The 14,366-nt window shown below is 44.2% G+C and overlaps 1 protein-coding gene across 1 annotated transcript in view; it reads left to right on the forward strand.

Annotated features, from left to right (window-relative positions):
• Positions 1-12,248, forward strand: part of HCRTR2 (hypocretin receptor 2) — a 39,507-nt gene extending 27,259 nt beyond the window's left edge. The window contains exons 4-7 of the mRNA XM_084830982.1: positions 2,859-2,968; positions 4,649-4,869; positions 8,825-8,946; positions 12,025-12,248. Of these exons, the coding sequence (XP_084687108.1) occupies positions 2,859-2,968; positions 4,649-4,869; positions 8,825-8,946; positions 12,025-12,248 (677 nt within the window). The remainder of the gene's footprint in view (positions 1-2,858; positions 2,969-4,648; positions 4,870-8,824; positions 8,947-12,024) is intronic.
• The last annotated feature ends 2,118 nt before the right edge of the window (positions 12,249-14,366 follow it).

A 14,366-nucleotide genomic window follows, 5' to 3' on the forward strand; every position in this document is an offset into this window, starting at 1 on the left:
TTTGCATAGAATGTACATATGCTAATTTATTTATTTATTAATTATTTTATTTATTTCATTTCTATACCGCCCAATAGCCGAAGCTCTCTGGGCGGTTCACAAAAACTAATTTATATGTATAGATGCACGGTCACATTAGGCAGAGTGATGCTGCAGGGTGAGGAGCAGAGGTGAGACAAGGAAGGACAGAGTTGTGTATGGAGCACAGCCTGCCCTGCACCCCCTAAGTTAGCCTGCTGCCTTGCGGTGCAGTGGAGGATGCTGTTCTGTTGGATACTTCCACTGAAGTAAGATTCAACAGCCAGTTTAGTCAGCTTTTGTATACAGAATGGAGAGGAGGTTGGCACCATCTTGTCCCTTGTCCCAGGCAGCAAAACATCTTGGGTCCAGCCAGGATGAGGTGGTGCTTCCGCCGGGGGCCTAGACGTGTGGCTGCCATAATTTGCGCACAGCCAGCATCTCAAAAACGAGAACCGCTACAGTCATGCAGATCACAGGATCAGCACCTCCATGTGAGGCTTACTTCACCAGCAGCCTCTCACACTGGCCACAGGCAATCCTGTAAGGATCAGGGGCTTAATCAAGGCATTTAAGAGTCACCCCATGCTCTGAGGTTTTAACTCAGCACCCCATATCTACGGATGTGTTGTCCTTGGTCAGGAGACCTCCAGGTCTCCCTCACTCTTTCCCATCCTGTCAGTCAGATCTAATTATTACTACGTCGGTGGAGTCTTTAGCTTTACTTAGAGAGCAAAGATCCTTAAGCAGCTGTTATGCAAAGTATGCGCTCTGGGTTTTCTTTGAAGTTCCAGCTCCGAATGCTTCCCCACCCCCTTTGAGGCCACTTCAAAGGAAAACGCTGTTCTTTGTCCACCCTGCTCTATCATCAACTTCTGCATAGGCTTGGCGGCTTCTACATTTTTTTCTTCCTTTTTTTAAAAAAGGCTTCCAGTCTTAAATTAGAAGCCACAAACCCCTGAAGGCTGTTGAAGTAAATACTGCAATTATACTTGCACTATGCCACCAGAAGGTCACCATGCAGACAGGTTGTGTCTCTTTATGACATTTCTTAGTTCTGCCACTGGCCAGCCAAGAGCTCCAATCCTTCATGTAAATGGTACTTTCCCATGCAGTAAAGTTTCAATTACAGTTCTGGCTCCCAAACACAGCAATGTTATGAAGCTTCGGTCCTTTTCTGACTTAGACAGTTACAGGATCCCCTAACGTATCGGGTATATTGTGTTGTTGTTGTTGTTCAAGCGTTCAGTCGTGTCCGACTCTTCGTGACCCCATGGACCATAGCACACCAGGCCTTCCTGTCCTGCGCTCTCTCCCGGAGTGTGCTCAAGTACTATGAGTCAAATCGCTCTTTCTTGTCTGGTTCATAAGGAGGATACAGATCAGCCCAGACAAAGTCCACAGTTGCAGATGCTGCAATCTGGCAATTAATGCATACTGACAGAAAGCTTGGGAAGCCCTGTTGGACTGCCAAGTAGCCAGTATTTCCTTAGTTTGACCATTCACAACAGATAATATGGGGTTTGTGGGCAGGGGGTTTGGTGTTTTTAGCTCAGATTATTATTATTGGGTTGGATCCAGATTTACCCTAGATCAACTGCAGTGTCAGAAGTGGACTTCCCTGCCCCCTCTTTCCAGTAGAGGCTGGTGGCTCCAGTGTCAGTGGGGTTGTAAATCCACTCTGAGGTTCAGTCAGAACTCTAAAGGAGTGATCCAAGGTGCTGAACTCATTTGGGGGATAGGATTCAGAACCTTGGGTAGCTCCTTTGAGTTCTGACTGGTTCTGACTGAAACCCAGAGTGGATTCACAGCCCCACTGACATCGGAGCCACCGGCCTCCACTGGCTCTTCCCCATGGCAGCCTCTCTGGCCCCCTGAAAATGCTACACAGAGAATCAAGAGGCCCTGCTGAATGGGTGAGCTGTGGTGTGGGTGGGAAGGGAGAGCCCCCCAACTGGCTCAAGGGACTTTCTGTGAGCAAAGCCCTTCTTCCTGTGGAAGGCAGATCCTGGATCCAACCCATTGTGTTTCAATTGTTATAATGTGGAAGTGGTTTATTGGTATTATTTTATTAATATTGTAAGCTGCTCTGTGCAGTGGAAGGGTGGCATGTATGAATTTTAAGTAGCTTCCAGTGCCAGCCCCAGGTGCTGCAGGGCCCTTGGCGAGCTGTTGCTAGTCAGTGCCGATGATACTTGAGCTAAATCAGCTTTCCCCAGCCTGGTGCCCTTCAGAAATTTTGGGCCATATCTTCCAGCATTTCTGACCATTGCCCATGTTGGCTGGGGCAGACGAGAGCTGAAGTTCAAAACATCTGGAGTGCACCAGGTTGGGAAGGCTGATCTAGGTGGACCAGTGGTCTAAGGCAGCTTCCCTGGTTCTTAACAAAAACTTTCAAACCATTCCACCTGTCACTGTGCTTCTCTATTAATGTAGTATTACAAGGCAACTGAACTGGGAAACTATAATAAACAGCTCTGGAACAAGCCAAGATATTAAATCACAGTTTGAAGATGGTTTAATATCCTGGCTTGTTATGAAGCTGCTAACCATAGTTTCCTGATTCAGACGAAACAGGAAACTATAGTTAATTGAAGGCTTCCTGTTTTGTTTGTTCACACCATGAAGCGAAGAGCAAAAGGGGGCTGCATGCACATGCAAATGTTTAGTTCATATCTCAGCATATTAAGCCAAAATACAATTTACTGAACTGGCTCAATAAGTTTGTACTGTGCATTAACAAAATGTAACAACTAGCAACTTTGAATGAGCAAGTGGGTGAGTGGAGGGATGAATACAGATATTATTCATGTGCCTTTTGATTTTCTTTGCAGCTGAAGTCTACCCCAAAATGTATCACACATGTTTTTTTTTTATAACATATATGGCCCCCCTGTGTCTTATGGTGTTGGCCTATTTACAGATATTTCAAAAGCTATGGTGTCGACAGGTAAGTTCCTTTGCTATGAGTTCCTTTTTTGCAACCCATGTCACGTAACCTCTTAAATGCCACAATGTTTGTGTATTTCAGTGAGAGATTTAAAAAAGATATTTTTCAGTCAAATAATAATGAATAATTCCCAGAGAATCAGAGATGAAATATTTCATTCAAAGTGAATACCATTCAGTTCAGGAGCATCAAACATGTAAATTCATACAGCAGAGATAAGTAAGTGCGCACAACTAATCCACACACCTGTCTTTTACATATCTGATGCTTAGTCTAAAGAGCTGAAATGTAATACTTCCTGCTAAGGTGGGATAGTTTTCTTCAGGATTTCGTAAATTATCTCTGAGCAAAGGGATGATAAAGGAAACTAGAATACAAAAGGAAAAGTGTTGTGAACGTTCCAGAAACATTTGCATTGCACTTAATTTTATGTCATTTGCTTGTTTCCTCTTTTTACTGAAAGAGTAAGATAAATACATTAGCGGGAGGTGCTACTACTTCCACTCATGGGAAATAACACAGCTCTGTTTTTCCAAGTATAGTTGCCAAAGTGAAAAAGGCATTGCGCTAAGAGGAATTAGCCCAGCAAACTCACTTAACACATATTATCTACTGGAATTTGACTCTTTTATCATGTCAGTGACATTGAGTTGAGCAGACATACCCTAGTTGGTTGCTAGAGTCACTGAAAATTTATTTATTTTATTTTATTTACAATATTTATATACCGCTCCTCATCAGAAGATTTCGGAGCAGTGAACAACATGATAAAAGAATAAAGCAATGGTTAAAAGAGCTTAAAAAAAATTAAAAAAAGACAAATCCCAACAAAGTGGAGAATCATAGTGCAGCATTGTTTTCTAGTGCTGTTAGAGCTCATTAAGGAAGACAGTTGTTCATTGGTTAACCCTTACAGTTATCTGTATATTTTTGTGTGCATAAAAATATATAAGGGTTTCCATGTCTTGGAGAGATAATCTCCCAGAACAGATTTGTGAAGCTTTGACTGTTTCAAAGCTAGCTTCTTTCAGAGATCATAGGCCTCCAATTATTGCATCATTTTGTTTGTCTTATGGTGTCCCCCCACCCCTCAATATGGTAAGTCCAATATTTCAGAGATGTGATGCAACACTGTGGCACATTGCAACTTCATAGCAAGTGGCATTGGTCTGATGTGGCCACCCGACCTGGATGGTGCAGCAGCATGAGTTGAGGCTACCATGGCAGTAACAGTGGCTGTTATCAGATGCAATGTCACACAAGGCATCAAAGTGGGTGTATGTTGTATCTCAGTTTTCATGATCCTCAACAACTTTCTATCGTCAGAGCTCTCTTGATTCTAAAATTGAGAGCTTGAAGTTCAAAATGGAGATGAAAATGAATTTGTATGGACATGTTTCATTTTACCCATGGAAAAGGGACTGCATTGAAATCAATGGGCTGGATCCACATTTTGTCATACCTAGAGTAGACCCATGGAGATCAATAGGACTTGAGTTAGTTATGATTAACTTGTCTCATTGATTTCAGTTGGTCTAGTGTGTATGACTAAATGTGGATCCAACTGCATGTGAGTTTTAAATGTATCTCTCTTTTAACTGCAGCTAGTCAATCAGTGCAGCAAGCTTTCAGTCTGGGCCAATGACAATAATTAAAATTCCAATTACTATGCTCTGTTAGATTCCAGGAACTTTGTCTGTGGTTCAGAGAAAGTGGAAGCCTCTGCAATCTACAGCACAGACCCGAGGGCTGAGGCCAGCAGCAAATTTGAGGATTAGCGCTGTGGCAGCTGAAATCAAACAGATCCAAACCAGGAGGAAAACAGCACGTATGCTCATGGTGGTTCTCCTGGTTTTTGCCCTCTGTTATCTCCCAGTTAGCATCCTCAACGTGTTAAAAAGGTAGCCTTCCTCCATAAAGAGTAATAACCAGTTTGTGGGGTTTTCTTGTCTACAAGTGATGGGCTGCTGTGTTTTTAGGGATGATTTTGCAACAGATGGCATCTTAAAGGACCAGGAAACTAAAATTCCACTTACAGCTGTAAATCAGTGAAATAACCCTATAATGATGGTAGTTGCAGTAGTATAATAATGGTTCAGAAGGTTCTGCTGGTGCAGAATATGGCCTCTTGGTTATGTGTGGAGGCCGGGTGGAGGCAGGGCAGTTGGCTCATGTGACTCCACTGCGGCACCAGCTGCACTGGTTACCAGTGCATTTCCGACCCCAGTTTAAAGTGCTGGTTTTAACCTTTAAAGCCTTAAATGGTTTGGGCCCAAGCTACTTGAAGGACTGCCTTCTCCCGTACCATGCTGCCTGCACTCTGACAACAGCGGCCCTTCTCATCTGCTCGCCACCAAGGGTGGTTAGGCTAGTGAGTACAGGGGAGAGGGCCTTCTCAGTGGTGGCCTCTCAGCTCTGGAATCAACTTCATCTGGGGTTGTTAGGCCTCTACTTTGCAGATGTTCAGGAAAGCACGGAAGACTCATCTGTTTTCACTGGCCTTCCCTTAAGTCTGGGCCATTGGTTTTTACAGGCAAGTTTTGTTTTTATTGATTTGAATTGGCAATCTCATTTTTTATGGATTTTATTATAACATGTTCTTATGGATTTTTAAAAATTGTAAGCATTTTGCATAGTTTTTTATTGTACACAGCTTTGAGAGGGTTGCATCATTAAAGGCAGCCTAGAAACAAAGTTAACCGATAGATAGATAGATAGATAGATAGATAGATAGATAGATAGAGATAGATAATAGTACCAAAAGTACTGACGATATATGAAGGTAGCTGTCTTGTACTGAGACAGACGATTTGTCTACCAAGCCCAGTGCTGTCTGTTCTGACAGGCAGTGTCTCTCCAAGGTCTCAGGACGAAATCCATTCCATTTCTGTCCCCTGAGATCCTTTTAAGTAGAGATGCTAGAGACTGAACCTTGGATGGTCCACAAATAAGAAATGAGCATGACCCTGAGTTCTAGCCCATTCTGGATATGGTGTGATTAGTATCTGATTTTTATCTTTGTGAAGAGCTGGGCACACCCAGGGCTCATGTCCACTCTGCACTATGGCCAGATCAACCAGATGTAAACATGGCCGGGCCAGAAGTGGTGGGCCGCAGCTCATGGCCCAGTGTATCTGGGGCCTCTCAGCTTCTCCTTAAGCCACAGAAGAGGCAAAAGCGGAGGAGGAGGAGGAGAGTTCAGGAAGCAGGCAGGATGGGAGAGCCTGCCTGAAAGGCAAAACTGTTCTGGGAATAGCAAGCCCAGTGGCGAGTCAGGGGACAGCCTGTCCTTACCGTCTGAGCTTCAAGCTACATGTGACTCCCAATGCATCTCTTGGAAGGACATCAGGGATTTTAAAGAAATAAATAATGGGTGCAGCAGGGCTGATTTTGGTTGGGAGCACCACATGCAGGGAGGGGAGGCTTAACCCTTCTCTCCTCGGCCATGATCCCAATGAAAATACACACACACACACACACACACACACACACAGAGAGAGAGAGAGAGAGAGAGAGAGACTGTTGTTAGCATTAGGGTGAAAAGCTCCCATTGGTGCTAGTGGGAGCTTTTTTTCTAACACTAACTTCAGTATGGATGGGGGATTCCCATGGTGATGACCCCCTCCCTGCCATGTATGTTGTGGTCCCAATAAAAATTCCCCACATATGTATTAATACATTTTTTTAAAAATCCCTGACATGCTTCCAAGAGACAGATTAGCATCATGTCTAGTTTGACCCTGAGAGAGGCAGCACGGGGCCAAGGAAGGACCAGGTGAAGGGAAGGAGCAACCAATGGACTTCAAGATATACTTAAGGATACTAGAGGGCACTCCAGTCCAAGGACTAAGGTGATGGGGTCTGGGTGAGTTGAACATGGCGCTGTAAATAGGAAATTGGAGCCCCAAGCAACTATTCATGTGGTTTCAATGATGAGCCAAGTTCTCAAATGAATATGGGAGGGAACACAGTTGCAACCCTAACCCATTCCCTAACACAAGTGGAGTGCAGGCTTGTGTTCTGAGGTCAACAAAAGCAGAGCATTAACAAACATCAAGAAAGTATCCATCTAACTCTTGTTTCAAGTTTGTCTCCTTGAAGACAGCTGCTCTCCATCTCAACCTCTTAGAATGGGAGTAAAAAAAACTGCACAAAAGCCAGGAAACTCCCAAACGATTAGTGTTGGGGTAAAGGGGCTGAGGCCAGAAGAAGTGGGGAAGGCCATCTGGGGAACCTCAGCAAGCCAGATTGGAACCCCAGGCTGGAGCTTATTCACCCCTGTTAAGAGAGGCATCATTGTTGACTACCATATCTTGACTAGCATATCTTGATCTTCTGAAGGCGTAATCCTATGCATGTTTAGACAGAAAATGTCCTACAACTCCCAGCATTCCCCAGCCAGCATATTTCATAGGACTGCACCCTAAAATGGGGTTGCAACAGTCTTACCAGATGGTGTCACTGAAAAGTGTTTCTTGGCCTCTGCCTCCGCTTGCAAAACAACTGCAGCTGCAATCTTGCAGAAAGGTGCATTATTACAATGCCCACTGATTTCAAAGGGATTCATGTCTAATTCTAGGCAGGTTTACGTGTGATTCCTCCATGTGGAAGACTGCAGCCCAAATATTTATTCCTTTTTGAAATGAAAACATTTTTATACCACCCCCCTTTGTATCAGATTTTGGCATGACATAGAGTCAAGGCAGATAGAAATAAGAAAACAGCAGATAAAACTTGAAGAACACAGACTAAAATGTGTTCAAATAAATCAGGAAAACCCTCTTTCAAAGCCTGGGTAAATAAAGAGGTATTTGCTTGGTGCCCAAATGATAACAGTGTTGGTGGCAGGGGAAGCTCTGTGCAGATGGCATTCTGTAATTGGGACACTGCTGCCTAGAAAAGCTTTCCCCTTGTACAGGGGAAGCTGCTGGCTCTCATTTTGGTGGGGCTGTGAATGCATTCTGGGTTTCAGTCAGAAACACCCAGAATTCTAAAGGAGCTACCAAAGGTGATGAACCCTATCCCCAAAATAGATTCAGCACCTCAGATAGCTCCTTTAGAGTTCTGGCTGGTTCTGACTGAAACCCAGAATAGATTTGCAGCCCCACCAAAATAGGAGCCACCAGCCTCCACTGCCTTTGCAGGTAAGCACCATACCTCTGATGGAAGAGGGACATGGAGTGGAGAATTTCAAACAGCAGATCAGTGGTGTCTGTTTGGCAGAGGTGCAGAACCCCAGGCCTGGGGGTCAAATCCAGCCTTCCAATTTGGCCCTACGGGGTTCCCCAGGGGGCCATGCACCCTTCTTCTGGCCCCAGCCACCAATCATTTGGTGGTGTCCCAGCTTTGGGCAGCTTTTCCCCCAATCTAAAATGCTGAAATGCCTCTCCTGAGGCTTAGTTACCGGCGGTAATAAGAGCTTCAACCTAAATATATATTTTTGTGCTTTCTGGCCTCGTCCCTTTTGCCTTCAGTGCAGCCCACTACTGGAGTGTGGCCTCTGAGAGCGTCTCCAAAATGGAATTGGGCTCTTAGGCTGAAAGAGGTTCTGCACCCCTGGTGTGCTGTGCTAGGCATGGGAATTGTGCGCACAATGCCTCATCCAGGTAAGGATATGCCTGCTTCTGTGTACACGTGGTCCCTAGTTGAATCGAGGCACATGGGATCAATGTTGACAGCTGTATATAAGATTTGCACTCTCTCAGAGAACCTTCATAGAGCTTGGTGTTTCTATATTTAGCGATGAGACTGTGCGGTCCTTCTGCATTTTGATTCACGTGTAGAAATCTTTACAGAGTATCAAAATCAAAACTAATTTGAGATGTTTTCTATCGTTCCCTCTCCTCTTTTTGTAAGGGTATTTGGGATGTTCAACAATGCTGATGACAGAGCAACTGTGTACGCCTGGTTTACATTCTCCCACTGGCTTGTATATGCAAATAGCGCAGCAAACCCCATTATTTATAACTTTCTCAGTGGTAAGTTGACCAAGTTATGTCTCCAGTTACCAGTGCAGAATGCAATAGAGTTAACAGAGTCATAAAGAGCTACTACACCAGTTTAATGTTCAATATATTCCTTTTTGATATTTCACAAGGGAAGGTCACTATCATTCCCATTATACAGATGATAGAGTAGAGGCTTAGAGAAAATGAGTTGCCCAAACTATCCAGTAAGCTGATCCAAGGTCTAAATATACATTTCCCATGTGTTCTGGGGTGCTTTTTTTAAAAAAAAGTTAACATGTTTCATTTTATCCTAGTTTTTAGTCAGTTTTTATTTTCAGCCACAAGTGCAAACAGTATCAGAAAATATTTCTGTACACCTCATCTATATCTCATTAGCTGCAGTCATAGTCAAAGCTAATCATGGATTAATTTCAAAACCAAGGAATTAGTAGGGAAGATTTGCATGACAAGAGTTTGGTTCTCATCTGAATATCTTCAGTCTTTAAAGCCAGCCTGAAAAACACACAAGAATATTATTTTTACAAGAGAATCTAGGCAATTTATGATCATGGTAACTGAGTGTACTATCCAGTGTTAGTCCTACTTAGAGTACACCCATTCAAATGAATGGGACTTAAGTTATTCATGACTAACTTAACTCCCATTCATTTGAATGGGTGTACTCTTAAGTAGGACTAACATTGGATACTCAAGCTGCCTTGAGTGCTATTTTTTGTAGAAAGGCGGGGTACAAATCAAATAAATAATAATAAACAAATAGTACTACCCTGAAACAAAATTTTGGCATTCATGCTAGCTCTCATCCCTCATACCCCATTTGTCACCCTCCACATGTTGAGGGAGGACAGCTGCAGTGGGGAACCTTTTGTATCTGTGCAGGTTCTCTGCATGATGGAGAACCCTGGAAAATTCTACATTGCATGGAAGCCTACACAGATACAAAAGGATCCCCACAGTAGACATCTACCCTTAACGTGTGGAGGGTGACAAGGAAAGGGATGGAGGAGGATGGAGCTAGCATGCTCATCCTCGATCTTTTTGTTAGTTTGTTACACTCAGAATAGAAGACCTGAATAGGGCTACTGAACCATAACCCCTGAGTCACATTTGAACTTCAGTATGTAATTCCCGGGGGGGGGGGGGAATCTCTTTCTTGTCTGATCTGGAATTGGGCAGACATTATATGAAATGGAAGGGTGAAGATGGATGTAATGGTGCATCTGCTGTACAGATATAATGTGGCTATGGGTCCTTCACCCTCCAGTTTGAGCCTTGCTTCACAATTTTAATAACAAATGTATGTAACAGTGAATCAAATGCTTAGTTCAGCCAAGATGCTGCAGACTCTATAAAGCTATAGTGACGCTTTTGGTTCCCGATTTAATATGACCCAAGAGGAGGTTTTCTCATTCTTCATAGTGCCCCTGCCTATAACAGATGACTAAGTTCAATTCAGAAGCAGGAACGTTGCTATAGCATCACTGCGGTTGTGATCTCTTGTTCCTGCAGACAGAAAAATGGGGCTGCAAGGCCAAGGGAAAGCATGGGCACATGAAGGCTAAGCAAGCATCAAAGCCAGTGGTGGCTGTGTGCTAGCAGCAAGCTTCGCTGCTGTCTGATTTTCACCATGCGACCCCCACCTACCGCAGCTCTTATCCCACATTGGCCAGATGGGTCCACCAACCCACAGGAGCAGTTTTGGAGGGGCTGTAATGGGTATGGGGGATCAAAGAAAATCCGGTGTCCCATCTTGCTTTCTGCTAGCGCATGGGATGCAAAATATGTGGCTTGTGAGCTACGGGCAGCTCTCCAAGCCCTGTCTGGCAGCCCCCAAAACTCCAGTTTTGCTGCCACTGCTGAAAAACTGGAGGGGGGGGGAATGAAAAACTGGGCAAGAAGTAGGCTGTATGGTTCAGGAACCTCATTCCTCAAGTGTCCCAGGAAGCAGTGGTTAAAAGTTCATGCCTGCTTCCTGAGATGCTGCTATGAGCCTGTTCCTAGAGCATTTTTCCTCTTTCTTTGGTGATCATGTTGGGGTTGATGAATGGGGAGAGGGCTTCAGAACCTTGATGCTGTTGCTGCAAGAACAAGAGCTGCTGCTGCTAGGGTAGAAGGGGTGTGAGAGAGAGTTGCATGTGGGTGCGCATGAGCATATGTGCATCCATGTGCATATGTGTGGCCTTTGCCACTGCCTCAGACACTCAATGCAGCTCTCAGGTCCAAAAAGGCTGTGCACCCCTGTGCTAGTATGATGCCATTGGATTCAACCCAATGTTTACTACTTACATGCTATGGAAGTTAAACCCTGAGGCCTTAACTTGAAATTTCCTGACTTTTTGATGCATGTGTGAATTTGTAAGTGGAGTAACTTAAATGGAAGATTTTAAAATATTAGAATCCTCCTCTTGCCTTTGGCCCATGAAGCTTTTGCAGAGGCTTCTGCCGGGCTGAAGGGGGAAAGGTTTAAAGTGGGGGAATGGCCTTAGAAAACATGGATCCAGAGATACTCATCCTCCAAGCCCAGCTCATCCTCCCAGGATACTTTATGCTGTAACAGGCACTTTCAAGGATCCAGCAGGGCAGCGCGGTGGACTTCCCTGCCTTCAGTTGCCTCTCCTGCTTTGGGCACACGTAACGTCCTGTGGCTGAGGCCTGAACTTGCCTGCTGCTGCCAACATTCACTGACAGCATTAGGACAATGCCAGTGTCCAAGTCACAGTCCCCACTGATGTTACAATTTGTGTGTGTGAGAGAGAGAAGTGAGTGGGGAGGTAGGAAATAGGTCTTTTAAAATAATGAACACTGAGCGTGCTCAGTGCCATTTCACCATGTCCTTTAGGGGATCCTGCATGGGACACCCATTTAACCAAGGGGGTGGCATTAAAATAAATAAGTAAATAATCTAAAATAATCTGCATAAGAGATGCCATCATGTTGTCTCTTCTGGATTTATCCAAATTGTATTAATGGCATTTTTAAAAACAACAACAACAACAAAGTTAGGATTCATTTTTGCACATGTCTTGTTTGCTGAAACACATTTCATAGTATGTTTTCTCGTGCTGCTGGTACTCTTTTATTTGACAGGAAAATTCCGAGAAGAATTTAAAGCAGCGTTCTCTTGCTGCTGCTTTGGCAATAGTCCCCACTGTGATGAACAACTCAGAGGACGGACAAGCACAGAAAGTCGGAAATCCTTGACCACTCAGCTCAGCAATTGCGATCATGTTACTAAGCTGTCAGAGCATGTTGCATTGACCAACATAAGTACAGTGCCAACAAACGGCGCTGGATCCATCCACAGCTGGTAGCATGCTAGCTTATGTGTCATTTAACACCTTTGTAAATTAAATGTCTGCATCTGATAATTGAAGCTGATAACCAGAACAATGCAGACAGAAATGGAATGTCAGACTCTGAATTAACACAAAGTCCGGTTAATGTACAAAATGTGTTTTTGTAAAAGAAACCACAGCTTTGTTTAGAAGCTAATGCGATTTTCATAGCATTTGCTTTTCAACTGTAAGAAAGCATTGGGAAAGATATTAAATTATTATTTTTTATACCTTCATTGGTCTGATCTTCGCTAGATTTGGTTCCTCAATAAATTGGGTACATCTTGTGTTTCACTGTAAGTTTCAAAATATTGACAGTAAGTTAGGCGGAAGTATAACAATGGAAATATACACTATAACCAATGTGGGTTTGCCCCATGTCAAGTTCTTTTCCTCTCATTTTATACCAAGAAGCAAAATTTAATGATGTTCTGACATTCTGTATACTAATAGTGAACTCATTCTCTGAGTGTGAATACTTAGGTAGACAAAATGCCACCATGCACACATAAGAGGGAGGTACCAGCAGGTTTTGGGGAACCCACAGGTTTGCAAATGTAACACAAAGAAAGTTCACCAAATCCCTAAAACAAAGTGGGGGGGGGGACTCAAAATAGCTCAATGAAAACCAGTGGAAGCTGCTGGTTCTGATGTCAGTGCAGCTGTGAATCCACTCCAGGTTTCAATCAGAACCAGTCAGAACTTTAAAGGAGCTATCCAGCACCTTGGTTAGCTCCTTAGAGTTCTGACTGAAACCCAGAGTGGATTTACTACCCCACTGACATCAGAGCCACCAGCCTCCACTGATGAAAACTGAGCATGCTGACTGTAGGGGCGGGAAAATGGGATGGAATAACCTGGAAAAGAGTACGACTGCCTGGACAGGAGCTCTCCACACTGCAACATTTTGTTGCAGGTGCCACTTGTTATGACAACATACTGCACCCTTCCTCCAAGCTGGTGCCCTCCAGATGTGCTGGACGACAACTCCCATCACCTGAGCCAGCAAGACCATCATCATCAACCATGCTGGCTGAGGCTGAGGTGGAATCTAGCACATATGGAGGGCACCAACTTTGGGAAGGTTGATTTCTTTAGCCACATTCCCATACTGCTGGCTGCCACTGGTAAGGGAGAAGGAAGTTCATGACATCAGGACATAGCTTCCATTTTACTAATATGACAAGACAAGAGAATAAAGGAATGTTTCTCAAACTGGGAGAGGGTGTGAAATCCTAGGAGAGGCATCAGCACGTGGACATATTTTATTGAGAAGAGGCTTATAAACAGTCACAGTTCAGGTTTCCCAAATTAGGCTGTGACCACATTGAGAGGGAAGAGTTAGTTTGTGAATCCCTGAGTGCTGAACGCCAAGTCACTTCAGACAGAGATCAAGTGATACAGGGAGACAGTCATCATCATCAAGTCTATTTAATGTAAATACTGCAAAGTGCCTTGTAACACTTCAGTGGCAACTCATTTATTGCGGCACAGATCTGTTCATTGTTACGGTGCCACAGGCGCCTTTGTTGTTTACACTACAACAGATTAACAAAATGGCTGTCCCTCTGGAATTTATTCAGCATGTTGATCAGTCCTCATCCAGCAACTTAACAAGCCAAATGCTTACAGAAATCCTGTACACAAAGAGAGAGGCAACCACGTGGCTACTTCCGGATGGTCAATGCACAGGCACCTGCCTTTAGATCAGGGTGGGCAGCTTCTTCCAGCCCAAAGGCTGAATTCAGTTTGGGAGAAGCTCTCAGGGGTTGCATTCCAGTGGTGGGTGGGGCCAAAGGCAGAGGGGCAGGGCAAAATGTCAGCCTATTTTAGCTCAAAGTGCTTACTACCAGTAACTAGGCTTTAGGAGAGACATTTCAGTCTTTAAGAATGCAAGTAAAACTGCACAAAAGCCGGGAAACCACCGAACAATTGGTGTTTGGGGGAAGGGGTGTGGCCATCTGGGGAAGCCTGGAGGTCTAGATTGGCACCACAGGCCCATGGGTTCAACATCCCTCCTCCAGCCTGACTGAAAGCTTGAGCCCAGAAAGCAGGCTTGACATTCCTCTCTGGTGTGGGATCTCTTTGCACTCA

This window comes from Heloderma suspectum, chromosome 1 (genome assembly GCF_057233095.1).
Source record: "Heloderma suspectum isolate Gila_16-S chromosome 1, 16-S_ref, whole genome shotgun sequence".
NCBI lineage: Eukaryota > Metazoa > Chordata > Lepidosauria > Squamata > Helodermatidae > Heloderma > Heloderma suspectum.